This window comes from Culex quinquefasciatus, chromosome 2 (genome assembly GCF_015732765.1).
Source record: "Culex quinquefasciatus strain JHB chromosome 2, VPISU_Cqui_1.0_pri_paternal, whole genome shotgun sequence".
Classification (NCBI taxonomy): domain Eukaryota; kingdom Metazoa; phylum Arthropoda; class Insecta; order Diptera; family Culicidae; genus Culex; species Culex quinquefasciatus.
The window spans coordinates 140,566,516-140,593,528 of NC_051862.1; the positions used below are offsets into that span (position 1 = coordinate 140,566,516).

General features: G+C 37.2%; 1 protein-coding gene across 3 annotated transcripts; it reads left to right on the top strand.

Annotated features, from left to right (window-relative positions):
* The first annotated feature begins 1,628 nt into the window (after positions 1-1,628).
* LOC6031776 (laccase-1) lies at positions 1,629-25,319 on the top strand. 3 transcript variants are annotated; one of them, XM_001842435.2, is made up of 6 exons: positions 7,649-7,873; positions 8,030-8,604; positions 14,663-15,459; positions 23,680-23,843; positions 23,927-24,116; positions 24,626-25,319. In XM_001842435.2, the coding sequence occupies exons 2-6, from the start codon at positions 8,363-8,365 to the stop codon at positions 25,234-25,236; spliced, it is 2,004 nt and encodes a 667-aa protein (XP_001842487.2). In that variant the 5' UTR covers positions 7,649-7,873; positions 8,030-8,362; the 3' UTR covers positions 25,237-25,319. The 3 variants fall into 3 exon arrangements, with proteins under 3 accessions (XP_038112198.1, XP_038112197.1, XP_001842487.2); XM_038256270.1 differs by lacking the exons at positions 7,649-7,873; positions 8,030-8,604 and adding an exon at positions 1,629-1,692; XM_038256269.1 differs by lacking the exons at positions 7,649-7,873; positions 8,030-8,604 and adding an exon at positions 7,531-7,571.
* Positions 25,320-27,013: the final 1,694 nt, after the last annotated feature.

Sequence of the window (27,013 nt, forward strand, 5' to 3'; positions counted from 1 at the left end):
CCGGTGGTCCCAGGGCTATGTGGAGGGGTCATCATATGCCATATACGCATAGGAGTATTTGTTTTTGATAATACTTCAGTTTTTTCCACTAAAACTTTATACTGTTGAAGAAAAATATTAAGTAAACATAAAGTGACCCCACTGGCCAAAACAAAGGTACCCCAAGGGAATCTGCGATAAATCCGGAACAATCCGAAATTCTGACCCAACTCAAAGTTCATTTGAAACGATACTAAAAACTGGACCTGCTCTGAAAGTTTCATCAAAATTGGTTGAAACCAACCGGAGATATGATTTTTTACATTTTCAAATGTTGTTTCTAAGAGAGCATGGCCTTTTGGGTGTTAATATTAAACAAAAATGGGCATTTTTTTTTAGAGTTTGACTATTTTTTCTAAATAGTTCTAACCAACACCTAATCATTGTCGAGCACACTAAATTTATTGAAGATTCCTTTTCAAGATACGGGAGCGAATAGGGGGATGGCGTCGCTATTTTTAGACCACGTTTTCCACTTTTTCTCATCGAAACCGACTACTTTATCGACTTCATTTTGCTGGGCGAGATAGGACGCCGTCTATTTTTAGACGATGACTCAGCACTTTTCCACTCTTACGCTTAAAAAAACCAGATGGCAGCACGATGTAACGCCACGTCCCTATGACCCAACGGTATAAAATTCCCCTAATAAAATCAACAACAATCCTTCTCAAGATAAAAGGATTGTTGTTGTTGATGATCTTTATAGAGGGATGGCGTCGCTATTTTTAGACCACGTTTTCCACTTTTTCTCATCGAAACCGACTACTTTATCGACTACATTTTGCTGGGCGAGATAGGACGCCGTCTATTTTTAGACGATGACTCAGCAATTTTCCACTCTTGCGCTTTAAAAAACCAGGTGGCAGCACGATGTAACGCCACGTCCCTATTTAACTTCTAACCTAGAGGTTAGGTCGTTAGCTCAATTCAGGTATAGGAGCCGTCTCCCTGGGACATGCCTCGGTGGAGTCGCTGGTAGGCAGTTGGACGCACAATCCAAAAGTCGTCAGTTCGAATCCCGGGGTGGATGGAAGCTAAGGTGTAAAAAGAGGTTTGCAATGGAGCACCCGCAGTCGAGCAGTTTTTGACAGTTTGCTCCATAAGAAATACATTGTAGAAAAAAGCAAAAACTGCTCGAATTGAAGTGCTCCATTGTAGGGCCTTATCATACAAAATAGGCATTCAGTATTTATCTCGAGAAGAAGTTTACTACACTCAAACCCCGATGGTTTGACACCAATTGTGTCAAACGAACGGGGTCACTTTTTAGTTTGACACCCCTTTTACACGGAGTTCACAGACACTATTGAACGTTTGTTTTGATAGTGTGCGTGATCGCCGTGTAAAAAGTGACAGTTCGTCACTTTTTAGTTTGACTTTGACCAACCAACGGGGTACAAACTAAAAAAGTGTCAAACGAAAAAGTGACCAACCACCGGGGGTTGAGTGTAGTCGATTTGGCGCTTCGGCAAAGTAGCAAGTTTTTATTTATTTATTTACTTATTTTTTCATTTAAATACTAATGCACCGGAACTCTTCTTCTGATTACTTTATTTGAGTTTTTATCAGTTAAATGATGTGTATTGAAAATTGTGTGTTTTTCATTTTCGACATTTATTTGAGACTAAACAAGGCATTTTTTCGCTAGAGGTAAGGATGGTGCAAAATGTGCTACCAGAGATTTTTGGAAAAAAAAAGGTTTTAGAAAGAAATCGACAATGTTATCCAACAAAATTTCAAAAATGCAAAACAAATTTTCAATCAAAAATTTTTTTTATAAATTTTAAAATGATGCAATTATTTGATTCATATGAGACAATTTGGATCTTGTTCATATTTTTACTTCTAAATCCAATGTATAAAGGGTATACTTTTGTAATTTTGAAACTTACTAAAAATAGAAGTATTTTAGTCCAAATAACTCATAGGGGTAATTCTCCGCCAACTCACACAGCAGTTGCCCCGACCCCTCTTCGATTTGCGTGAAACATTGTCCTAAGGGGTAACCTTTGTCCCTGATCACGAACCCGAGGTCCGTTTTTTGATATCTCGTGACGGAGGGGCGGTACGACCCCTTCCATTTTTGAACATGCGAAAAAAGAGGTGTTTTTCAATAATTTGCAGCCTGAAACGGTGATGAGATAGAAATTTGGTGTCAAAGGGACTTTTATATAAAATTAGACGCCCGATTTGATGGCGTACTCAGAATTCCGAAAAAACGTATTTTTCATCGAAAAAAACACTAAAAAAGTTTTATAAACTCTCCCATTTTCCGTTACTTGACTGTAAAAATTTTTGTAACATGTCATTTTATGGGAAATTTAATGTTCTTTTCGAATCTACATTGACCCAGTAGGGTCATTTTTTCATTTAGAACAAAATTTTTCATTTTAAAATTTCGTGTTTTTTCTAACTTTGCAGGGTTATTTTTTAGAGTGTAACAATGTTCTACAAAAATGTAGAGCAGACAATTACAAAAATTATGATATATAGACATAAGGGGTTTGCTCATAAACATCACGAGTTATCGCGATTTTACCAGAATTTTTTTTGAAAAAGTTGGTCGTCATCGATCATGGCCGTTCATGGTCACCCGCGACAGACACGGACGACGAAACAAAGAGAAACGCCAAAAGTAACTTTTTCAAAACTTTGTTTCGTAAAATCGCGATAACTCGTGATGTTTATAAGCAAACCCCTTATGTCTATATATCAAAGTTTTTGTTATTGTCTGCCCTACAACTTTGTTGAACACTGTTACACTCTAAAAAATAACCCTGCAAAGTTAGAAAAAACACGAAATTTTAAAATGAAAAATTTTGTTCCAAAAGAAAAAATGACCCTTCTGGGTCAATGTAGATTCGAAAAGAACATTAAATTTCCCATAAAATGAAATGTTCCAAAATTTTTTACAGTCGAGTAACGGAAAATGGGAGAGTTTTTCAAACTTTTTTAGTGTTTTTTTCGATGAAAAATACGTTTTTTCGGGATTCTGAGTACGCCAAATTGACACCAAATTTCTATCTCATCACCGTTTCAGGCTGCAAATTATTGAAAAACACCTCTTTTCTCGCATGTTCAAAAATGGAAGGGGTCGTACCGCCCCTCCGTCACGAGATATCAAAAAACGGACCTCGGGTTCGTGATCAGGGACAAAAGTTATCCTTTAAGACAAAGTTTCACGCAAATCGAAGAGGGGTCGGGGCAACTTTTCCCGATTTCGTGTGAGTTGGTAGAGAATTACCCATAGATGAAAAACAAAATTTCACTCAACCCCCAGTGGTTGGTCATATTTTCGCTTGACACTTTTTTAGTTTGTACCCCGTTGGTTGGTCAAAGTCAAACTAAAAAGTAACGAACTATCACTTTTTACACGGAGCTTGCGCACACTATCAAATCAAACGTTTGATAGTATGGAGCAATTCCAGCTCAAATCAGGATTTTTTCTGATACTTTTGTACCCGACCCTCTCCGATTTCAATGAAACTTTGTAGACATGTTATCCTAGGCCTATATAAGCCATTTTTGTGCATATGGACCAAATAGTACTCGAAAATAACATTTGAGAAGGGCGTAAGGTATTTAAATATTTTTTGTATTCTGTAATTTAAAAATTACTGTATCTCGAAGCCGTTGCGTCGTATCAAAAAGTGGTCAAAGACAAACTTGTAGGAAATTGGACGGGCTTTCTACACTGAAACAAAAATACACGCCACATCTATGAGATTTTTTGATTTTTAAGTCTAAAACTTAAATTTAAAGGTGATGTCACGATTTTTTTTCGTTCAAAATTTTTGAGGAAATAGCCTAAAATGTTACTAAAAGACTGACGAAAAATGCAGGACGGTATGTCTTTCCTAAAAAAATACAAAAATCATTTACTAAAACTGTTTTTTGAAAAGTGGTCTCAACGTCAAAATTTTTAAAAACCGGTAGTGGGAATCGATTCTTCAGACAATTTTACATAAAAGTCTCCGTATTGACCATTGTCCTATGTCCAATCCTTGGGAAGATACAGCGGTTTTAAAAATAAAAATGTTGAAAAAACGGGATTTTTGGTGGTTTTTGACAATTTCTATATGACAGACTTGGTTTTTCAGTCTCGTAAATATTTTTAACGGAAAGCTCGTCCAATTTCCCATAAGTTTGCCTTTAACAGCATTTCAATTGGATGTAAGAGCTTACAGATATAAGCTTAATTACATTGCTTATAACTGAAAATAGAATATTTTTTTCAGTGTGGTAGAAACCAGGATAATAAATTTGATTATGTAAATATAAGGCTACCAACTCTTGCTGGGCAAAAATCCGTACACTTTGCCGATATGACACCATGTGTAACAAAAACTGTCAAAGAATTATTTAGATAAATTAAATTAAATAAATTTGAGAATAACAAGCATAAAACTGTGTCGTTTTTACAGCTAACAAACTTCACAAAATGCTATCAGAGTGCTTATGGCTTGCACGTTCAAAAAGTATTCATAAAATAAACCGTGATTTGAATCAAATCATTATGGTATTCATTTTTTTGTTGTAAAACGTGTAAAAGTTTACGAAATGCCAAGTTTGCTTTTACGAATGATATCGTTCTCAATGTTTTCACGAACACTTTTCCAGAGTTTTTTTTATTGAAAAGGTCCTATAAAATGTGAAACACAACAGTTTATAGGACCTTTAAAAAAAACTCTAGATTTGTTAATTCAAATGTTCAAAAGTTTTCACAAGTTTTAGAAAGCCTTTGGATCTTTAATGGATAAATATATTTAGTAAGGAATGTCTAAAACAACAATTCTAGAATGTTTTTAAAAGGTCCTATTAACATATGAAAGAAAAAAATTAAAATAAATAATCAAGTTTGAATTGAGAAAAACCCGGAAAACACTTTTTAAATCAAACTCACAGTTAAATTAAAATTTCTAATTGACAAAAGCTTTGACCAAATCAAAAAAGCAATTCAATGTTCAAACATTGTTAAAATTCCGTACAAATCCGTATTATGCGTGAAATTCCCTACAAAAATTCCGGCCTGATAAAAATCCGCGAAGAGGGTCGAAAATCCGTATGGTAAGGAAAAAATCCGTACAGTTGGTAGCCTTATGTACCCGGGCAGACGGTAATAACAAAATTCATGCCATTGCAATAACAAATACTGTTAAAATAACAAAAAATGTTATGGAATATTCTTGCAAAATCCATTATTGCATAAGAGTCTAATAACAGTTTATGTTATCATAACCAAACTTGTTATTGGTCAGATATTGGTTGAAAGTCAAAACAACTTGGGAATAACATTTTTTGTTAAGGAAGAATAACTCCAACTGTTATTGGGATGATCGGATTAGTTGTTAAAATAACAAAAAAGAATAACAAAGATTTGTTCGTAGAATAACGCAAAATGTTATTAGTCTGTTATTACAATAACAATCCAATAACAAAAAAATCATAACGGCGAATAACAAATCTTGTTATAAATAACATAAAATGTTATTGGCCTAGTATTTTCAAATAACAAAAAATGTTATTCCCACGTTATTTCCGTCTGCTCGGGTAAATATAAAAACGATATAAATCAAAAAGCTGTCTAAGGCAAACATATGGGAAATTGAACGAGCTTTCCGGTAAAAATATTTACGAGACTGAAAAACCAAGTCTGTCATATAGAAATTGTCAAAAACCACCATAAATCCCGTTTTTTCAACATTTTTATTTTTAAAACCGCTGTATCTTCCCACGGATTGGACATAGGACAATGGTTAATATGGAGACTTTTATGTAAAATTATCTGGGGAATCGATTCCCACTACCGGTTTTAAAAGAGAGACATACCATCCTGCATTTTTCGTCAGTCTTTTGGTAACATCTTAGGGTATTTTCTCAAAAATTTTGAGCGAAAAAAAATCGTGACATCACCTTCAAATTTAACTTTTAAACTTAAAAATTGAAAAATGACATAAAAGTGGCGTGTATTTTTGTTTCAGTGTATTTTTATCAGAAAGCCCGTCCAATTTCCTACAAGTTTGTCTTTGACCACTTTTTGATACGACGCAACGGCTTCGAGATACAGTAATTTTTAAATTGCAAAATACCAAAATATTTAAATAACTTACGCCCTTCTCAAATGTTATTCTCGAGTACTATTGGCTCCATATACACAAAAATGACGTATATAGGCCTGGGATAACATGTCTACAAAGTTTCATTGAAATCGGAGAGGGTCGGGTACAAAAGTACCAGAAAAAATCCTGATTTGAGCTGGAATTGATCTATTTGTAAACTCCGTGTGAAAGGGGTGTCAAACTAAAAAGTGAGTCCGTTCGTTTGACAACAGTTGGTGTCAAACCATCGGGGTTTGAGTGTATACAGCTTTGCCTAAATGGGCAGAAAAACGTCATTTAGGGTAGAGTAGTCATCAGGCTCATATTTTGGGGAAAGGTGTGTCCACTAGATACACATCTGGCATAATAGTGGCTTTGGTTATGGACGCTCCCTTGTAAAGTTATTCATAAATGTTTGATTCTGGGGTGTAGAAGTAAATTATGGACAAAAAATACTTTTTCGCTCGTAGGCTGCCATGTACACCAAAACTAATATTTTTTAAAATTTCTTTCGACGTTCCATAGGGATTGAGTTGGGCTACAATATCCTTTCAAAAGGTTTGGCCAAAATTAAAAATATACCAAGAATCTAGGACTGTTTAATTGTTCCCCACTCATTTCCGCCCATGGGTAACAATGAGACACTTCGATTTTTCTTCTTTAAACTTTTCCAAATCTATGGAAATCTTTCAAAACATGAATTGAAAGTGATTTTTGGCATATTTATAGTGTTTTAACCTCATTTAACCAAAAATACCAAGATATTTGGTACAAATATTTGTATTTTACAAAATTTAAATACTTTTAAGTATAACTTTTGTTAATTAAACTTTCATGTTGGCAAAATTGCCCTAAAATGTTCATGGCAAGTCACCTGCTATGGAACAATACAAAGAATTATGTTTTACTAGAAAAGTACTGATTTTCATAGAGAGTCTCATTGTTGCCCAGCTGTCTCATTGTTCCTGCCAAGTGCGTCTACAATGAGACAGTTGAATAACTCTGGCTGTAGATGTCGGATCGATCTCATATTTTGGTCAATTCCAGGTTAACTCACCGGGTCCTGTCCCGGTAAAGTCGCTGGTAGGCAGTTGGACTCACAATCCAAAGGTCATCAGTTCGAATCCCGGGGTGAATGGGGTAAAACGTGGTTTGGACACCTAGCTTTGAGTAGGAATCTCGCAATCGAGAACGCCAAGGCAACGCAAATACAAATCTCTGTACATCTCTGGTCTGTTCCCTTGGTTCTAAATCGACCTAGTTTCAGCAACCTGGAACGCCAGCGTCCCCCGCAGATAAGCAAATTGGTGACGCTTGTTTTGGTTTCGTGCAGCAAAATCTCATTCACGGAAACTGGAACGGAAACCTACGAGTGGAAGTAAGGAAAGCCCATCCAAACAGTACAATGTACATGGAGGATATTGCACACTAGTAAATTTCGTTTGATTTTGTAAAATTTGAAGTGTTGGTGAAGTAAATGTTTTATTTCCATCATTGTAACGTGATAAAAAATTCAATTTCTTACAACAACTTCCATCATCCGAGTTTCGTCCCGTACGGTAAACCGATTACGTACACTGACCAACAGCCGGCTAGCTCTACGATATCAAGAAGGAAATCACACTTCCACGAATCGACTTCCACATGTCTGCAACTGTGGGGGTTGTTTGCGAAGACTATGGAACAATATTTGCTCTAGGATTTGATTCCAAGTAGTGGCACCTTCTCCCACGGTAACAGAAGTCTAACTTCACGTTAGGTTCTACGATTCCTTTGGTGGTTTTATGAAATTATGACGATTTTGAGCTGTTATGATGCATCACGTCTGCCACAAAAGGGGTTTCACCGCCCCCAGCGAAGAAAATTCACCGCATCAAAAACTATTTCAGTCCAAATCCCTCGACAATTGAAGCTAATCCTTTTCCACGGATAACAACCCACTGAGAACCAGAATCAGCTCTGCTAAACAGTGACGAGCTCGTCGACGTGAGCCCAAAGTTAATCCCTTTCCGCCACGGTATCTTGTGCAGTCGAGTGCCATCAGCCACTATCACTGCAGACGACTTAAAGTTGGAGCTTTCGACAATATAAATGAATGAAATTACTCCTAGGCTAAACTTAGTCTTCACCAGCCGCTGCACTGGACAGGTCCGTCAGCGAAATAAACTTCCTAAACCAAGATTTGAGCCAGCAAGACTTCGAGTTAAAAACTACAACAAGCCATGGCTAAGCCCAGTTCACGAGTGCCTCTTCCGGTTGGCCAAGTGTTAATCCTGGTCGCGATATGCAGTTCCACTGCCAGTGGTAGCGCCCTGGAACGGTACCGTAGCCTGATTCGCAACCAGTCTGTGCCCATAAATCTGGAAGCGTTCCCGGGGGAGCTGTGTATGCGGAGCTGTGAGGACACCCTGCCTCGCGTGTGCTACTTCAACTGGGTGCTGGAACACTATCACGCCATGGGACCGTAAGTAGAAGAACACGGGTTGTTTGGAATAGTGGCGGGCGAGGATTACTCCGCGAGTGACGCAAATCTGGAATGTGCAAACTCATCGGAAGATGCAAATGTTGAATCGTATATAGGAAATAAGTGAATTAATGGTGCTAATAGATGAAATTTTAGGTTTTGAAAAAAATGATTAAATAACGATATCCGGAATCATATATTTCTGAATGAACCTTCTTCAACATGGACACTAGGGTGGGTACGTTTTTTCAAAAAGTTCTCGGATCAAGTTTTAGTATGGTTCCCCTTGTAGGGCATGCCCATAGGGGCTTTCATGCCAAATATCAGCTCATTTGGTTTTAAACTGGCTGCGCGCATCAGGGTTAAAGTTTACATGGGAATTACTATGGGAAAATTGGAAATTTTGTTCAAACGCTCCTACAGGTCTGGGAAAGTAACGCGCCAACTTCTGGTATAGTCAGGCCTATGGGGAATGGTCTGGAGAACACTTTTCCCGAAGAGAGCATATGGATTCGTTGTCCCTAGACCTGGCGCATCGGCAAACAATCCGATGTCTCCGAGATCAACGGTTTTCTCCCAAAAAGCATCAAATTTTCCTTAGCATGCTATGAAAGCTTGATGGACACCGCGACGCCATATGTCAGACAGCTACCATGTGGGTGAGAAACGGCTGGAATATTCAATTGCAAACCTTCTTTTAACAAGAAAATGATCATTTCGAGCAATCCTGACATTATTTAGTCGAATTCAGAATCTTTGCATAGCAAATTTGTATTTTTTTTTTTTTGCAAATATTTCAACCACGTGGTAGCTGCCTGCCGTCGCGGTGTTCATCAAGCTTTCATAGCATGCTAAGGAAAATTTGATGCTTTTTGGGGGAAAACCGTTGATTTCGGAGACATCGGATTGTTTACCGATGCGCCAGGTCTAGGGACAACGAATCCATATGATTTCTTCGGGAAAAGTATTCTCCAGACCATTCTCCATAGGCCTGACTATACCAGAAGTTGGCGCGTTACTTTCCCAGACCTGTAGGAGCGTTTGAACAAAATTTCCAATTTTCCCATAGTAATTCCCATTTAAACTTTAACCCTGATGCGCGCAGCCAGTTTACAACCAAATGAGCTGATATTTGGCATGAAAGCCCCTATGGGCATGCCCTACAAGGGGAACCATACTAAAACTTGATCCGAGAACTTTTTGAAAAACGTACCCACCCTAATGGACACTCTTCAATCAAGGTTGTACTTTAAAAAAACAAAACTTATTTAAAGCTCTTTAAAATTGAATAAAAATATCATTCAGTGAAAAGTTTGATATTATTATAAAAATTATTAGTTTTCAAATTCCTCAAGTTCATAAAAAAACAAACGCAGGAGCTATTAAATATTTGAATTGAAGTTATGGTGGGAAAGCACTACCAACCGTTTTAAATTGATTGCAAAACCTAGAAAAGCTATTATAGATTTTATATAGAAACGTTAGATGAATTCCAAATTAAACAATGATTTACAACAAATTGTGACCTGTAATGTAATGTACTTTGGACTTTGTAGAAAATTAGATTTTTTTCTTCTATTTATGGCTGGAACACCATTAATCATAGGGATTCCGGAATTTGATCCACTTATATTTTCTCCACGTCCGATCTACTTGAAGATTCGAGCATCAAACTACCCTCAATACAATGTTATGGCATTCATGCCATGATATGACGAATATCTCAAAGGGCTTAAATTGTTTTATAATACTAGAAACAGCAGGATAGACCAGAGCGGTTCAATAGACGATGATGCATTTAATTCAAGTGGACTCGCACTTGATGGAAGCAAAAAAAAATCAAGTGTTGGTAAACAAACTATAAGTAGGGTATATGGCCCTATTTTGGACCTACTATGCAAAGCGTCAACATATTTCGCATAGTTCTCAGGAACGGTCTAACTAATTTGGCTCGTTTCAGGATTGTTTTGTGCCTTAATTTATGCTTAACAAAGTGTACTATTGAAAATTTAAAATAATTTAACCATTCCATTGTAATAAGCATTTCAAGTAAAACATTTTTGGATGCTTTTTGGACTTATTGAATGTATTTTGGAGACATCGCTGAACCTATTTTGGACCCACACTCTGATTGGTTGAAATTTGGACAACTCGAATTGCGGCGTGCGGCGGCAACACGCACACTTACAAAAACTCGGTTTGATAAACTAAAGGGCCTATCCACGATTATAATTTGGAAAATATTTATTTCAGAAATTAAACAATTATGATGAAACAATGGATTTGAATTTGAAAACGTGTTTTAATCATATTGAATGGAAACTCACGCATCTTTAGAAGGTCTCTGTCCTATTTACAATTTGCATATTCTTACGACCTAATTGTTCAAGCATTAGAACATAAAATACAACCCGTTATTACTCGCAATAAAAACACCTTATCTTAACATTAAATGAATGACACAGATACATAACAAGTTACAATGAAAAAGGTTCTAAATTTTACGCAGAGCTTATGTTCAAATATTATTAAACAATCAAGAAATTTTAAAGGGAGATTATAGCTTGTAACTTGGTGTGAAACTTTCTCATCTGTCATGTTAAACTTTACAGTTGCTTGACAAAAAGATTAACTACATATTGCACTTTAAAAACAATGTAATATTTCAAAAAAATCTTTGTTTGAATACCAGGGTGCCTTTGATAGTCATAGTTTGTCTTGTTAAAAGCAGATTTGAGGTTTTCAAACATTATTTTTACTTCGAACTTACCATCACTTAGGTTGCTGATATATTTTTTAAGAAAATCATTTATGTCAATACTTAGTTAATTATGTTTATAAGCTTTTTAATATAATACATATAAATTTTAGGTAATATTGTTAAAAATTTAGAACTTTGCCTGAAATTCGTTGAAACTAGTTTTGTTTATTAAATTATGGATTTATATTACATGTATAACTGAATTTAAAGAATGAATCAAAAGTTTTCACATTTTATATGAAATTTGTTTTACTGGAAATGCCTTTAAATTATGAGATTTTTTAAATTATGTTTCAAAAACAAATAAAATTTAATAATATTTATATTACTTATTTTACCTTTTCCTGGTAGAAGATTGTCCGAAGAATCCGAAAATGCATTCCGTTTTACGATTCAAAATCATGTTCATTGAAAAAATCATGACACGTTGAGAAGATGAAAATAATGCTATTTATCAACATTTTCTTAGTTATAGCACAGACAACAGACGTAGCGGCTAGAACAAAATATTTTGAAAATCGTGTGTAAAAACATGGCTGCCGCATCCTGCTAATCTACTAGCGCCATCTGTTACCCTATTGCCACTCTCTAAAGCAGCCATGATGGTTTTCTGAGAAGGTGTGTTTGAAAATGCATCACCCAAAAATGTTTAAAAATATATTATTTAAATTTTTCGAGAAAAGAAATAAAAAGGTAAAGATTGTGTTTTTATGCTATAGTAAATCTACTTTAATTATCAATTAACACGATTTACGAGCACATGGATTTTTTTTTCATTTAATTATCAATATTAAAAAATAGTCTAATCTGATGGTTTTTTTAACACAGCAACCAAGGCCGCGCTTGAGGCTGTCAAATTTTTGCTGGTTGTGTTTATAAACAAAACCAACAGAGGTGAGCGAAAATAAGGAGGAGACCCGGTGGAAATCGGGAGGATGGGCAAGCGTTTCTTGGAGGATAAAAGATCCGGAACCAGAAACGAAACAATCCGGAACTGTCGAAGAAGGAAAAACAGCAAGGTATGACACGGTAAAGTCTGGATGTCATCGGCGCCGTCAGCAAGAGCTATTATCACGGCCAACCCCGTAAACCTTTGGCCCCAAACGACCGCATTCCGAAGATTATCTCCGGAACCGACAAACCAGCTACCACGATCATTTCAACGCTCACCTCCAAGGCATCAACATCTTCAACGCCCTCGAAACCCACCCCACCTTCAAGTGACGCCACTTCCGGCGAACCCTCGTCGCCATACCAAAGGCCTGAATCTTGAATGTTCTCCCCGGCGCGTCAGATTCCCCCACCGGATTTCTAGTGTAAGCGATCCTCAAACACCAGAACCAGAACAAACGATTACAAACGTTGAAAACCAACAAAATGAAAGTAGGCGGAAAGCGATATTTTGACAGCGGGCAATGTGTCAGGGCAAAGCGACTGCAGCGCCACAAACGGATTGCCACAACTAAAAAATCTGTAACAATGATTTACACAAGGGAAGAATCGAGCCCAAACGTCTGTTGTCTGTGGTTATAGTTAACTGACTTTTAAACTTTTCAAAATTTCATGAAAAGATCTTTATGAGGTACTTTGAGCACTTCTCTACCACGGTCAGTATGATTCCATACCATTCCGTACGTATTCAATTTTTACTCTTCATTTTGCGGAAAAATATCAAACCTATCAAAGTCACCCCGGCTATATGTCTCAAATCATAATAATGTTGACATCGCATTAACCTCTTATGCCTATTTTTTCGAAGATTTTTATTTTTCTAGCTGGTTTAATTGTGTTTCTAACATGATTGACACGGTAAAACTTAAAAATGTAATTTATTATAAACCAACGCTGCCAATGGCGAAAAAAAAATCGTTATACCTATATTTTTAAAAATTATATATAGATAAATATGCAAAAATCAGATAAAACTTACAAAAAATATATTTTCCATATGTATATTTCTCTGATTAGTTTGCAATACGTCTTAAAAGCCATCACGATCTCCGACATATATTTGATTTTTTTTCTGAACCAAACCAAATTTTGTTTGTTTTCCAGTAAAGAGCATTTAAGAGACGTGCAGATGATAATTCAAAGCAATTTTTATTTATAATTCGTAAATTGATCGAGAACAAATCGAAAAATTGATTTGTTTACAACTAGCGCTTAGGATCTTTTTTAAACTAACTCAAGATTTTTTTTAAATTTAATTCATACGACTTTTTCAAAAACCACTCGTAAACGATGTTGACAGCTCCTGTCACGGTGACAGCTGACGATTTAATGAACTAGACCCTTTAGGTTTTTCAATCGTTTTCCTTCAATTCCAACAGGGTAGCCAGTTTGCATTTTTTGAAGCAAAAATTAAAAATATATGCGGCTAAATTGGTGATAATGATGTTAAGACAAAAATAAATCAACATCAGTTTAAATTTTGGGATACTTTGCAATCGGTCCTAACAATCATCTAAATCTCTAGCATCAATTTGCATTTTAATCGTTTAAAAAACATATTTTCATTGTTTCTGTTAATCATTTGCTTTTTAAAGCTTAGATTTCATTCAAATAATTACAGTAAAGAAATTCAATTCAAAATATTAAGTTAAAAAAAAATCAATCAATTTCAATGAAATATCGAAATAAATTGATAAACAAAACTGGCAACACCTTGTTATGCATGTGTTGGTGATAGCCTTGAACCGACGGCAAAGTAGCTCCAAAACTGATCCAACGCGGCTGATTTGAAAATATATTTTGAAATGAGTTTTTTCGATAATAGAATAGTTATATCAATAGTTTAGTGACGGAAAACAAGAAAGAATTAAATAAGCAACAGTTACATTGCTCGGAAACCGGACGAAATTGCTTGGTGTCAGTGCAAAACAGAAAAATCATCAAGGTGTCGCGAGCCAAATCTGATAAGCAACGAGGCCGGAATTTTTGGACCTAATCGATGTGCTAGGAAAATGAAAGGAAGTTCGAATGGCGTTGGAAAAAGTGGCTGAAGAGGCGGAAATAATCAAAAATGTTAACATTTTTGGAAGAGGTAAGATACAAAACGATCCTGCCTACACTTTCTGTTGGTTGGATTCAGTGAATTCGTACTTTAAAAGCCTGAACTAACTCGATTAATAAAAATAGGTCCAAAATAGGTACTAGGTCCAAAATAGGGTCATATACCCTATCACGTAGGTACTTCCATCATACATCCAAACGGGAGGAAGTTGCACGATATCCGTTTCTCGTAACAATTTCAAGTAGCTGAAAATCGACTAAGATCATCAAAATGTTTATTTTCAGCGCCTGCAAAGCTTGTGCCGACGGGAATCACCGCGACTGCTACCACCACGCGTGTCTCACGGCGGACGGTGTCGAGCGGGGTGTAATGTCCATCAACCGGCAGATTCCGGGTCCGCCGATACAGGTCTGCAAGGACGACCTGGTCGTGATCGACATGATGAACGCCATGGGCGGCACGGCAACGGCCATGCACTGGCACGGCCTACACCAACGGGACACCCCCTACATGGACGGAGTTCCGTTTGTGACGCAGTGTCCGATCGAGTTCATGAGCACCTTCCGGTACTCGTTTTGGGCAACCGAACCGGGAACGCAGTTCTACCACTCGCACGCCGGTCACCACAAGGTCAACGGCCACTACGGAGCCATGATCATCCGCCAGCCGGAGGCCAACGATCCGAACGCCCACCTGTACGACTTTGACCTCCCAGATCATACCATTCTGGGCTCGGACTGGATGCACGTGGACGGAGAAATGTTCATGCCGGGACTACCCTCAAGCGGTGGCATACTCCCCAAGAACCTACTCATCAACGGCAAGGGGACGTACACGTACGAGAACGGCACCACAACCAACGCCCCGCGCGATGTGTTCCGGGTGCGCAAGGGTGGCCGCTATCGGTTCCGGTTCATCAACGCCGCCAGCCACGTCTGCCCACTGGAGCTTCAAATCGAAAATCACCCTCTTCAGATCATCGCCAGTGATTCCTTCAACCTGCAGCCCGTCACGGTGAACACGCTCGTTACGACGTCTGGCGAACGGTACGACTTTGTGGTGAACGCCGACCAACCCTCCGGTGAGTACCCACGCCGTATAATAATAGGATCTGACAGCCTCTCCTCTTGACGTTTTGCAATCCTTTGGCCGGGACACGCGTGGCGCGCTTGGGAGTCTCTGGCGTCATCCCTTGTCAGACATTTCGTCAAGTGAGGAGTCGCTGATACGCGTTTATCACTAAATCTGTCCCGGCTTGAGGCAAATAAAAGGATGGTGCGCGCCCTACATGGTGACGATCCGTCTGCTTGTTTTTTTGCAGATGAATGTTACAGTTTATTCCGATATTTTTTTCCGATTTGATAGAATATAAAATCTATTTAATTTTATAGGATCCTAGTGTTTTTTTTATGATTCACCGGTTTTTTGTCAGAAGCATTTTGCATAAGTAATTTAACACCAACTATAAGTTTCTTTGCAACATTTTTCTGTTTCTCAATTTCTTTGAAATAACTTTTAACACTGGAACGACCAACGCATGTCCAACTAACTCGGGAGTTGGAATGTTAAAGCGGATTCGTAATGTGGTAGAAGGTGTCCTTCACTCTTGGGGCAATGACTGCCAATGATAGTTCTGCATTTAGGGTCCAGAAATAGTAAATTGAAATGTAAAAATAATCACTATATGTAAAATGCTTCTACAAACAACACAAAGAAAACCATTTTTTGATTGAAACATTCTGAATCAAGATTTGAATGTTTCTTCTAAAACAAACATGGCCGCCAAACGGCCGATCGGAAATTATGCCTTTCAGAACCTTAAGGGTGCACAGCAACCAAGAAAGTTGTTGTAAAAATAAACAAACATTGTTGTAAATCATTGTGTAGACAGTATTTTAGGGGATGAATCAAAAATTATATCGATAGTTTCCATTGTTTTGAAGATACTAAAATGTCTGTAACAAAAATCTTGGTGCAAATGCTCAGCTTAATGTGTACCGTTAATTACTAATATTTTAATGAAAAGCACCCAAATTTATATTTATTGATAATAAAAAACAACTTTCTCTACAAATCTGTGTTGAAAAATATCAGTTGTTTTGCAATCATTAGTTTCAAAAGATGTAAGATTTGACGAAAACAAAATTTTTGCAATTCCACTGTGAAACTGTCAACTTTTCCTGCCCTTCTGGAGAAACGAAACGGCCTACTTTTCCCTACCAAAAATAACAGAATGGAAAATTAATACCTTTCAATAACAGTGCTGAAAAGTTCTACTTTTCAGCACTGAAATTGGTGCTGAAAAGTTGAACTTTTCAGCACTTGTATCGAAAAGTAACATTTTTCAATATAGTTTTGTTTTGAACGATGAATTTACATAACACATGAATGTTTGACATAAAATTACATTAAATAAGCGTTTTTCGGAATTGCAAAAAATGTTGTAAGCAACTCGTTGCAAAACTTGATTTTTTCAGCACTCGTCGTATTTATCCAACTCGGTAAACCTCGTTGGATAAATGTACAACTCGTGCTGAAAAAATCTTCTTTTTGCAACTTGTTGCATAAACTACTATTTCAGCGAAAATAAAAACTTTTTGCAATAGTTACCAAACATCGAACATTTTCGAAAATTCCTGACATTTTGAAATCAATCCAAACATGCTTAAAAATGATTCTAAACGCATGAGAATGCATTCTCAATTGAAAAAATATTTTTTGACCCGTGATTTTTTGGACCAATTTAAAATCATTGGCAGGGGGAGGGGGGGGGGGGGAGACCGAAACTTAAAATAAAATGTGTACCAGTCAAAAAGAAATTATTTAAATCTGAATATTTTAATATATGAAAAACGAGTGCTCAGAAACTGCAGTGTTTTTTTATAAAAACACCTTACTTTTGTTTCCAAATGACAATTGAAAAAAAAAGATCAAAAAGTTCATACCTCACTTAAGGGGTTACATACATGTAAAAAATCACAAAATTTCATATTACAGGAAATTTATTGAATCCACTAAAAAGATTAAATTGGCTGCAATTCGGGGTGAAGACTCTGAACAGATATCTCGTGTACATGATGAAGCCCGACTTTAAAATTTTGCTTTTTAAAAAAATACAAAAATCAAAAACTGGTGATTTTTTTATGGAAAACACAAAAATATTTTTATCTTTTTTCAAAATAAGTTTTTTGAAAATCGGCCTTCATCATGCATACAGGACAGGTTTAACGAGTCTGCACCAAAATTTTGAGCTGTAACCCCTTAAGTAATTAGAGACAGGATTGCGATTGGATTGAGACAAGGATTACCTATACAGCAATTCCATCTGAAAAGAGCCTAAACCGAAAAAAGTTCTCCAATCGGGCTCAAAATTTTTCTGGAGGTTCCTCGGCCAAAATAATTAGACCCGTATTTTTTTGTTTGGCCATTAGGGTGGCCTACATCTTGCTAGGGTGGTTCGAAAAATGGCAATTTTCGTCATTTTTCGCAAAAATCACTTTTTTCGAAAAATCATATGTCCGCGCCATTTCATCCGATTTTAGCTGTCTTAGACGCAAAAGAAAGGGTATGAGTTTGGCTATTTGAGGAAAATAGTACGAAGTTCCAAAAATCTAGCTCAACTATTGAAAAAGTCGTTTGAAAACTTAAAATGGCGTTTTGACCGTGTCTGGACCAAAGAGCCTATGTCTGAAAATATTTTTATCGGATTCCTCGGAAAATTTCACATAATATATCAAAAAATTGGCGATGTCGAACCGTACATTTCCAAGATTTGATTTTTTGAAAATAAAAACTACGTTTTGTGACGCGCCGCGCGCAAAAACGGGAAAATGACGAAATCGGCAAAAAATCAACTTTTTTCACTAAAACTGCGATAACTTAAAAATTTCAGCGATGACCTATACATGTCTGGGTACCAAAATTTTCGTAATTGAAAGACGCAACTTTTGGTACCCAGACATGTATAGGTCATCGCTGAAATTTTTAAGTTCTCGCAGTTTTAGTGAAAAAAGTTGATTTTTTGCCGATTTCGTAATTTTCCTGTTTTTGCGCGTGGCGCGTCGAAAAACTCAGTTTTTATTTTCAAAAAATCATATCTTGGAAACGTACGGTTCGACATCACCAATTTTTTGATATGTTATGTGAAATTTTCCGAGGAATCCGATAAAAATATTTTCAGACATAGGCTCTTTGGTCCAGACACGGTCAAAACGCCATTTTAAGTTTTCAAACGACTTTTTCAATAGTTGAGCTAGATTTTTGAACTTCGTACTATTTTTCTCAAATAGCCAAACTCATCACCTTTCTTTTGCGTCTAAGACAGCTAAAATCGGATGAAATGGCGCGGACATATGATTTTTCGAAAAAAGTGATTTTTGCGAAAAATGACGAAAATTGCCATTTTTCGAACCACCCTAGCAAGATGTAGGTCACTAGGCTCTTTTCAAATGGAATTGCTGTATATAGACTTACCTCAGGGAAGGAAGGCAAATCCATACATGTCTCTGAGTAGTCTTGGAGCATTTGAGCATAGTCGTTTTCAGTAAACTCAAATTTGGTCCCTACATTGGATAACTGTTGGCATTCCTGAGGTCATATTGAAAAAAATATGATTCAATTTACCAAAAAGCTTCTGATTAGGGAAGCGGTTTTTTAAAGAAAATGTAATTAAATTTTCATTGGTTCCTTGTCAATTTATGGAAGTGACACCCTGTTAATGGCTAACTTTGGAAACAAGAATAGAATTTACATAAAAGCACTTCCGCTGGCAATCTACAACAAAAAGCCTTTGAATCGGATCATTTATCCAGACCAAACAAGAACAGTCTCAAGTCTTGTCACAAAAACGTGGGTTTTAAATTTCAATTACAGTGCACTTCCTTTAATCAACGGATGATATCTGGACGATGGAAAAGCATGAAAATCCCATTTTTCCACACTTTCATCCTGTATACCGGTGGTGGCACAACAACCCAACAAGAAAATCAAGAAAAAAAAGAAAACGCCCGCCCGGCCGGCCTAAGAATAGCGGTCCTTATTGTGAGGCATCCTGGTGGAAAATCATCTTCTTCATCGAAATTCCTTTTGTACTCTTACGGTACGGTCTCAAGTGTCAGTGCCGCCGCCGCCACCGGCAAGATAGATTGGGAAAAGTGTCCTATACACGTGTGCCTGGCCGCGATAAAACGCGTTGGAAGATACCTAGTACATTTCCGTAAGATCCTTGAAGCAGTGCCTTAAGAAATTCCTGGGGATTTTTTTTTTTTTGCGCTTCTGCTTCCACCCCCGATACAAACTCTGGCTCAGATTTCAAAAGTATCGCCACTTGCACCTGCTACCACCTTATCTCGTTTGCCTTGAGGGAAAGATTTTCCTCCCAAAAAAGTAGAAGCAGTTTTCCTCCCAAAAGAAGGAAAGTCCACAAAAATAGGCCGAACTAACTCCGGGAATGATCCGGTGGATATGCGGGGAAAGCCCTCAATTTGTCGGCCCTAACTTGGCCCCGCCTCAAGTGAGGCAACAAGGTCAGGTGGTTCCTGTAAGGTTTTGGGGGAGAGCAGGTGGACGAAATCATTTTTGGTTACAACACTTACAGGACATGACGAAAACCCCCGTCCTGAATGCTATCTGATGAGATGATGCATAATTAAAAACCTTTTTGCACAGAATGCTAATGTGCCGTGGGAATGCACTTTCCCAGGCAGCCAGCAACGACAGCGACGACGGTGTCAAGATTGCTTTGAATGGGGCTTTTGGTGAAATTTGAATGCACTTGAGACGATGAGCTCTGTTTTGGTGCACATTTAGGGCCTTAGTGGAGAATTAATTAAAGCTTAAAAAAGCATTACCAGATGCAAATCTCGAAAGTGCACTTTGTCAACAAAAGATCAACAGTCGGAAAGCTTGTGTAACAAAAGATTTAACTTTTTAATTTTGCGTAAAGCTTGTCACTTGAACTCTTTTGAAGTTGAACTCTGTCAAATCACACGCAATTAGAAATGGATGTCCTCGAGTTTCTTGTAACTTTGTACAATTATTTTCATTTCGTAAAATTCTTTAAAAAAAACAAAAAAATAGAATTTTAAAGGAAATGATTCTGATTTTGGAAAGACCTTATCGATGAGTCATTCAAGTGGCTGGATTTAAACCTCTACAACCCAACCCCGCCTTTAGACGGGCTTTGATTTAAAAAAATCACCAAAAATCAATTTTACAACCAAGTTTTGATCTTAAAAAAGCATTGGAAAGAAGATCTCTTAAAATATTAAAAAATGTATGGGTTGGAAGTTTTACTTGTTTTATGTGACTTTGCCAATGTTTTCAACAATGCCAACTTTGGCTAACATTTCGCTAACATTTCCTATATTTTTTAGTAAAAAGTAGTATGCACTAATTTTTGTAGTGTCCCAGACTATGCTTCTACGCATTTATTTACAATTTAAATGGTAATGGTACCATTTTATAGCAGAAAATGTGAAACAAGCAAAAATTGAAAAAGCGGATATAAACCATGAAAAATTAGTTAGGAAAATTGTAATGATAGGAGAGTGGTAGAATAGGCCAAATACTACCAAAAACAAACATAAACTAAACAAGATAAATGCAAATTAAAATACTAAAAATGAAACAAGAAAAACATAAAACAAGAGAAGTAATGTTTTTCGTAGAACAAAAGATGCTCAAAATGACCTCCTAAACACGGGAAAAATAAAAATTTTCGAAAAAAAAATTTGGGCAGTAACGTCATGATTCGAATTCCCGGACGCTTCGAAACCCGGACACTTCAACTTGTTTTATCAATTATTTGGATATAAGTTCGCATTATGAATGTCAAAACTGTGTTATTTGATTAATTCTAACACCAACTTCCATTTAAAGTTTGTTTGAACGCTGTAGTTAATGCCAAAACAGTTAAATAAAACAAAATTATAAGTTTACCAAAAATGTGAAACATTTCAACGGAAATATTTCATAGACGTCCGAAGCACCGGGAAAGCAAAGCAGAAATTTATGTTTTTGATTTCCTTAAATTCTAGCAAATTTTCATATAAACTGTCGATTGTTTTGATGTTAACAGCTTATTTGAGGCTTAAAGAATGCCATTCACTAACATTTCAGTCCAAATTTGTGCGATTCATAAGCAAAATCGAGTGTCCGGAATTCGAAGCAAAAGTGTCCGGATTTCGAATCAGCTTTTAACAGTGTCCGGGATTCGAAGCACAACAAGTCATTTTAATTTTCAAATTCTGATCAAAAATTGTTAGAAAAGCCATATTTTGCATGCATTCTCTTAAAACTGACTGTTTATACTAAATCCTGATGATATTTTTACATTTCCAACTTATTACATGATATTTTGCCAGCTATAACAAAAATGATATGCTACTAAGTGTCCGGATTTCGAATCATGACGTTAGAGGGTTAACCAATTCTGATGGAAACAACACACAAACAGTATCGAGAAATTAAAAGTGCAACATGGAGTTAAACTTTCTGTCAAACTGCTGTGAAGTTTACCATGACAGCTGCGAAAGTTTCACTCCATGTTACCGGCTCACATCTCTCTTTTCAATTTCTCGATTGCATGTTAGGGGAAATTCTCGTATGTTTGGCAGGTTAGGTTAAGCACTCGCACCTAACTCCATCCAATTTGCAGATTTTCACTATTTAAACAACTTATTTTGCAAAACTTTTGATAGAAACATGCTTGCTCACTTCTTATTGAGCTATTTATAACTCGATTTCAGTTGAAAACGCTTTTAATTAGCTTTAATTGAATGTCAAAGTTTTGACCTGCCAACATTAGAGTCACGCTGGAATTAGATGCTGTTTCCCTACCGTCATTTGGGGCGAATTGGGGCACATAAAAAAAAACGAAGTTGACTTTATAGCTGTCGGCCACCATTGCTAGTACCAACCACTAGTGTCTTCCTTTTATCTACAAGGACTTCGCCGCCCTGGGCTCCTAAGTGTATGAAAGTATGGCACGGAGCGACGGCGCCGAATACCCATATTTACACAAAGAATTTTAGAGCGCCCGCCGCGGGATTCGAACCGGCGACCTCTGGATTGTGAATCCAGTGCGCGGTCCGATTGATCCACACGGGCGGGACAATTGGGGCACATGGGGCAGCTGTTTTAGCATTTTTACTGCACAATATTTGGTAGTTTTATATTGGTTTCGGATAGAACTGCAACAGAACAACAAAAATAGTGCATTGTTTTCCAACTTTAAAGCTTTTAAATGCTCTAAAAACTGCTGTTTCTTTTCAGACCCGACCCGCCCCAGTTGAGGGTTACAAAAATATTTGTGGCATTTTCCAAACAAATCTGAGATTGAGAGGTTTTGGGTGACCTTTACATAACCTTCGGACGATTAGAAATGAGCAGAAACTTGCATCAGAGAATTATGTTTTTTTTTTAAACTAAAATATGTTAAAGGTTTTTTAAATATGTTTTTTTTTTAAACTAAACTTTTAAAGCAGCGGTCCATTTGAAGTAATCAAACCAAACCCAGTTCTGGGCCATATCTCAAAAGAGCATTACGCAATAGTGTGCGCAAATTAATTTAAAAAAATGGAACTTGACACTTCAGATTACTATTTACAAAAATATACATGTTGAAATTATGTGAAAATATTGTAAACGAATTAAAATTTATATCGTCAACCTTAAATTAAATATTTAGGAATAAAATCATTTAAAAAAAATAGTTCAAGTTTAAATAATATGGATTCTAATTGCTACATTTTTTTACGTTTAAAAAAAATATTTTCAGCTTCAGAATATTTTCAGAATCTGAAAATGTAGTCCGTTTTCGATTCAAATCAATGTTTATAACGAATATCATTTTTGTAAACTTCTTGTGTACAAAAAGTTTATAAAAAAAACTCTTTATAAATATTTAAAAAAATCATCAAACTGAGAACCTTCATCTACAGAACGTTAAATTTTCCGCTTCAATTCCGTTTACACTAAGTACCCCCCATCAAGATCTGAAGGGAGTAAAAAAGGGATGCAAAAGAAAGCTCGTAATCTCCCTGATTGGAAATCACACTGCCACACAAAACGGTTTAATTACTGGTCCTCAACTACTGAACGGCTCCTTCTGGAGTGTGCCACTATACAGGCAGAAAGCATAGAAAGTTCCCTTTTTCTACTGGTGGATGAATATCTGAGAGCGTTCCACTGGGTTGCGCCCGAACGGAGGGATGTTGATCTGTTGATTCTGCACAAATACGGAAATTAACTATAACGATAATCTAATTATGTAAATTTTCCTCCTCTTCGTTCTCCCTAGCCAATTACTGGATCCGGCTGCGGGCGATTGGACCTTGCGATTATCTGAACATCGACCAGACCGCCGTCCTGTCCTACTTGCCGTTTTCCGTCCCCGAGGAGGAGCTGGCCTTCACCGACCGGGAGCTTCCGGCCTTCTCCGAGTCGCTGTTTGAGGACACCATTGTAAGATATTACGATAAGTGGAGAAAAATATGTTGAACTTTGCAGCTGATTAACTTTTGTGTCTTATTGTTCCATGCAACTAGTCGGCGAATCATCCCAACACAACCTGTGGCATCTCAAAACCGGACGTTTGCATCACCGATTTCGAAGCCCACTCGAGAGATGACAGCATTGTGAACGGCGTTCCGGATCACAAGTTTATCTTGGGATTTGAAAATTACCGGATGACCTTTGACAAGACGTTTGGAGAAAACAGTCACGAGCATTTTATGAGTAAGTATGGTACTTTTTTTGTCTGGACCAACTCCAGTGTGACAACCTCTACAACTGGAGTGGCCTAACGACCTAACATTTCTTGTTTGGATTTACTAAATAATCTTGTAACGTCATGATTCGAATTCCCGGACGCTTCGAAACCCGGACACTTCAACTTGTTTTATGTATTATTTGGATAAATATAAGTTCGCATTATGAATGTCAAAACTGTGTTTTTTTATGAATTCTAACATCAACTTTCATTTAAAGTTTGTTCGAACGCTGTAGTTAATGCCAAAACAATTAAATTAAATAAAATTATAAGTTTTCCAAAAATGCGAAACATTTCAACGGAAATATTTCATAGGCGTCCGAAGCACCGGGAAGGCAAAGCAGAAATTTATGGTTTTGATTTCCTTAAATTCTAGCAAATTTTTATATAAAATATCGACTGTTTTGATGTTATTATTATTATTATTATTATTATTGATGTTATTATTATTAATCTGCCAACTTTTTTCCCACAGACATCCACGATGACGTCGTCCTGCAAGGTGCCATCAACAATCTCAGCTTCACGTATCCCCCCTTCTCGATGCTTACCCAACCCGAACTGCTCCGCGAGGACATGTTCTGCGACGAGCACACCCGACCTGCCCATTGTGACCAGAGTGACAGCCACTGCACGTGCATCCACCGGCTCAAGATCGAACTGCACTCGCTCGTGGAGCTGTACATCCTGGATCTTTCCCCGGATGTGAACCCGCTGAACCATCCGTTCCACCTGCACGGCTACCAGATGCACGTGATGGAGATGGGCCAGAACCTGGCGGAACCGATCACGATCGCCCGAGCCCAGACGATTGCCCGGGCCCAATCACTCCGCCGGACCACGGTGACCAACTTCCCGCCGAGCAAGGACACCGTTTCGATCCCCAGCAAAGGTTACACCCGGTTGCGCTTCCGGGCGGACAATCCCGGCTTCTGGCTGATGCACTGTCACTTTGAGTGGCACACGGCCGTCGGAATGGCGCTGGTGGTGCAAGTCGGGGAACCGACGGACTTTGTGCGGGCGCCGGCGAATTTTCCAACCTGTAACAAGTACCAGCCGGATGTGGACGAGGCAATGTTTCGATAATCGTGATCTTGTGCGGTAGCGATTAGGATATTCTCATTAATTTATACTTTATTTAAAATAAAATCTAGTCATTTTGAAGCTTACCCAGAGTTGTTATAAAATAATTTGAGCTTTGAAGAATGTCGATTGATTACATTTACGTGGTCCGATTTGGATGAAAATTTCAATTTTATTTATTAAAACGAGAGCTTTTGAATGAGTTTGACTAAAATATTTCAAAAATTATCATTTTCCAAGGCAAGAATTTAAAAAAAAAACGTATTAAACGTGGTAACGTTCTGTTGTTCCGTAGCGCTTTATCCTAATAAGAGGTAATTTATGTCTCTGAATGCGAATTCGAGTTCCATTTTCGATATCTCGTGACGGAGGGGCGGAATGACCCTTTCCATTTTTACGTAAAATTGGACGCCCGATTTGAAGGCGTACTCAGAATTACGAAAAAACGTATTTTTCATAAAAAAAATTAAGATAGTTTCGACATACCACATTTTGGGACATGTAATTTTATGGGAATATGGGAAATTCAATGTACTTTTCAAATCATTTTTTTAATCGCAAATTTGCCACCGAAAATTACTTAAGGGGTTACATACATGTAAATCGACAAAAAAGTCAGAGGTTGGTGTGAGAACACACTCAATTTTATTTAAAATCTGTTTTAAGTGCATTAAAATAAACATTTTTATCTATCGTTAAAACAAATTTGAAGGGATTTGGTTGCATCACTGCCGAGATATATCAATTTGAAGTTAGCAGTTTCAAAAAACGGGTGCCACGATATCTTAACACTGCCTTGACCAAATCGGCTCAAAATTTTGGTGAAGACTTGTTAAACCGGTCCTGTGTGCATGACGAAAACCGATTTTCAAAAAACGTTTAAAAAAGAAAAAAATATTTTGGTGTTTATCATTTAAAAAGTCGTCAGTTTAAAAGTACAAGTACCTACAATTTTTTTTAAAAAGCAAAATTTCAAAATCGGGCTTCGTCATGCACACGGGATATGTCTTGAGAGTCTTCTTCCCAAATTTAAGCCAATTTGGTCCATCCCTTCTCGAGATATCGTGGCACCCGTAAATCAATCCGGTGTTTCGAGAAAAACGTTCAGAAAGTTTGACAGTCCGCTTTGCGCACGGCATAATGTTAAGCTTAAAATCGTCTTTAACTCATCTTCATGAAACTATCAGGAGTGATTGAAAATCATCTTTTTAGTGGATTCAATAAATTTTCTGTAATATGAAATTTTGTGATTTTCTACATGTATGTAACCCCTGAACCGATTTTTTTTTTTAAAGCCACTGTTCCGGTGACTTAGCGCTGAATTCCCCACCGGTGATATAGAAACCCTGCGCAGCTATCAATCATGCTTGCGATGACAAGCAGAAGAGGACACACGCTTTGATGTCATTATTCTTCCACAGCTCGACGCGATCAGAAGGAAATAAACTAGAGGTGGGCAAAATCGCTCTTTTTTAGGAGCCGCTCATTTCCGTTCGCTCATTAAAAAGAGCCGCTCTTTTGAACGGTTCTCACGCTCTTTTTCAAAATTTGGATGAAAAGCTGGGTTTTTTTTAAAGAATCGTGTGATTTTATAAGTTATTTTACATTGGACTTTTATAAATTATTTGGTTGGCAAAAAATTAAAATTAAAACGAGAAGATGCCCTCGAAAACCATAGGTCTTGGTATGATCTCTTTTCAATAAACACTAAAGTTTAATCGGACAAAAGGATATATATTTTCCAAAATCTCTAAACTATTGAGTAGATTTTTTGTAATAT

Excerpts from the sequence above, each read along its gene's own strand:
- LOC6031776 (XM_001842435.2), top strand. The coding sequence starts at position 8,363 with ATGGCTAAGCCCAGTTCACGAGTGCCTCTTCCGGTTGGCCAAGTGTTA. Across the intron at positions 15,460-23,679 it reads GAACGCCGACCAACCCTCCG|CCAATTACTGGATCCGGCTG; the intron begins GTGAGTACCCAC and ends CGTTCTCCCTAG. Across the intron at positions 23,844-23,926 it reads CGCTGTTTGAGGACACCATT|TCGGCGAATCATCCCAACAC; the intron begins GTAAGATATTAC and ends CCATGCAACTAG.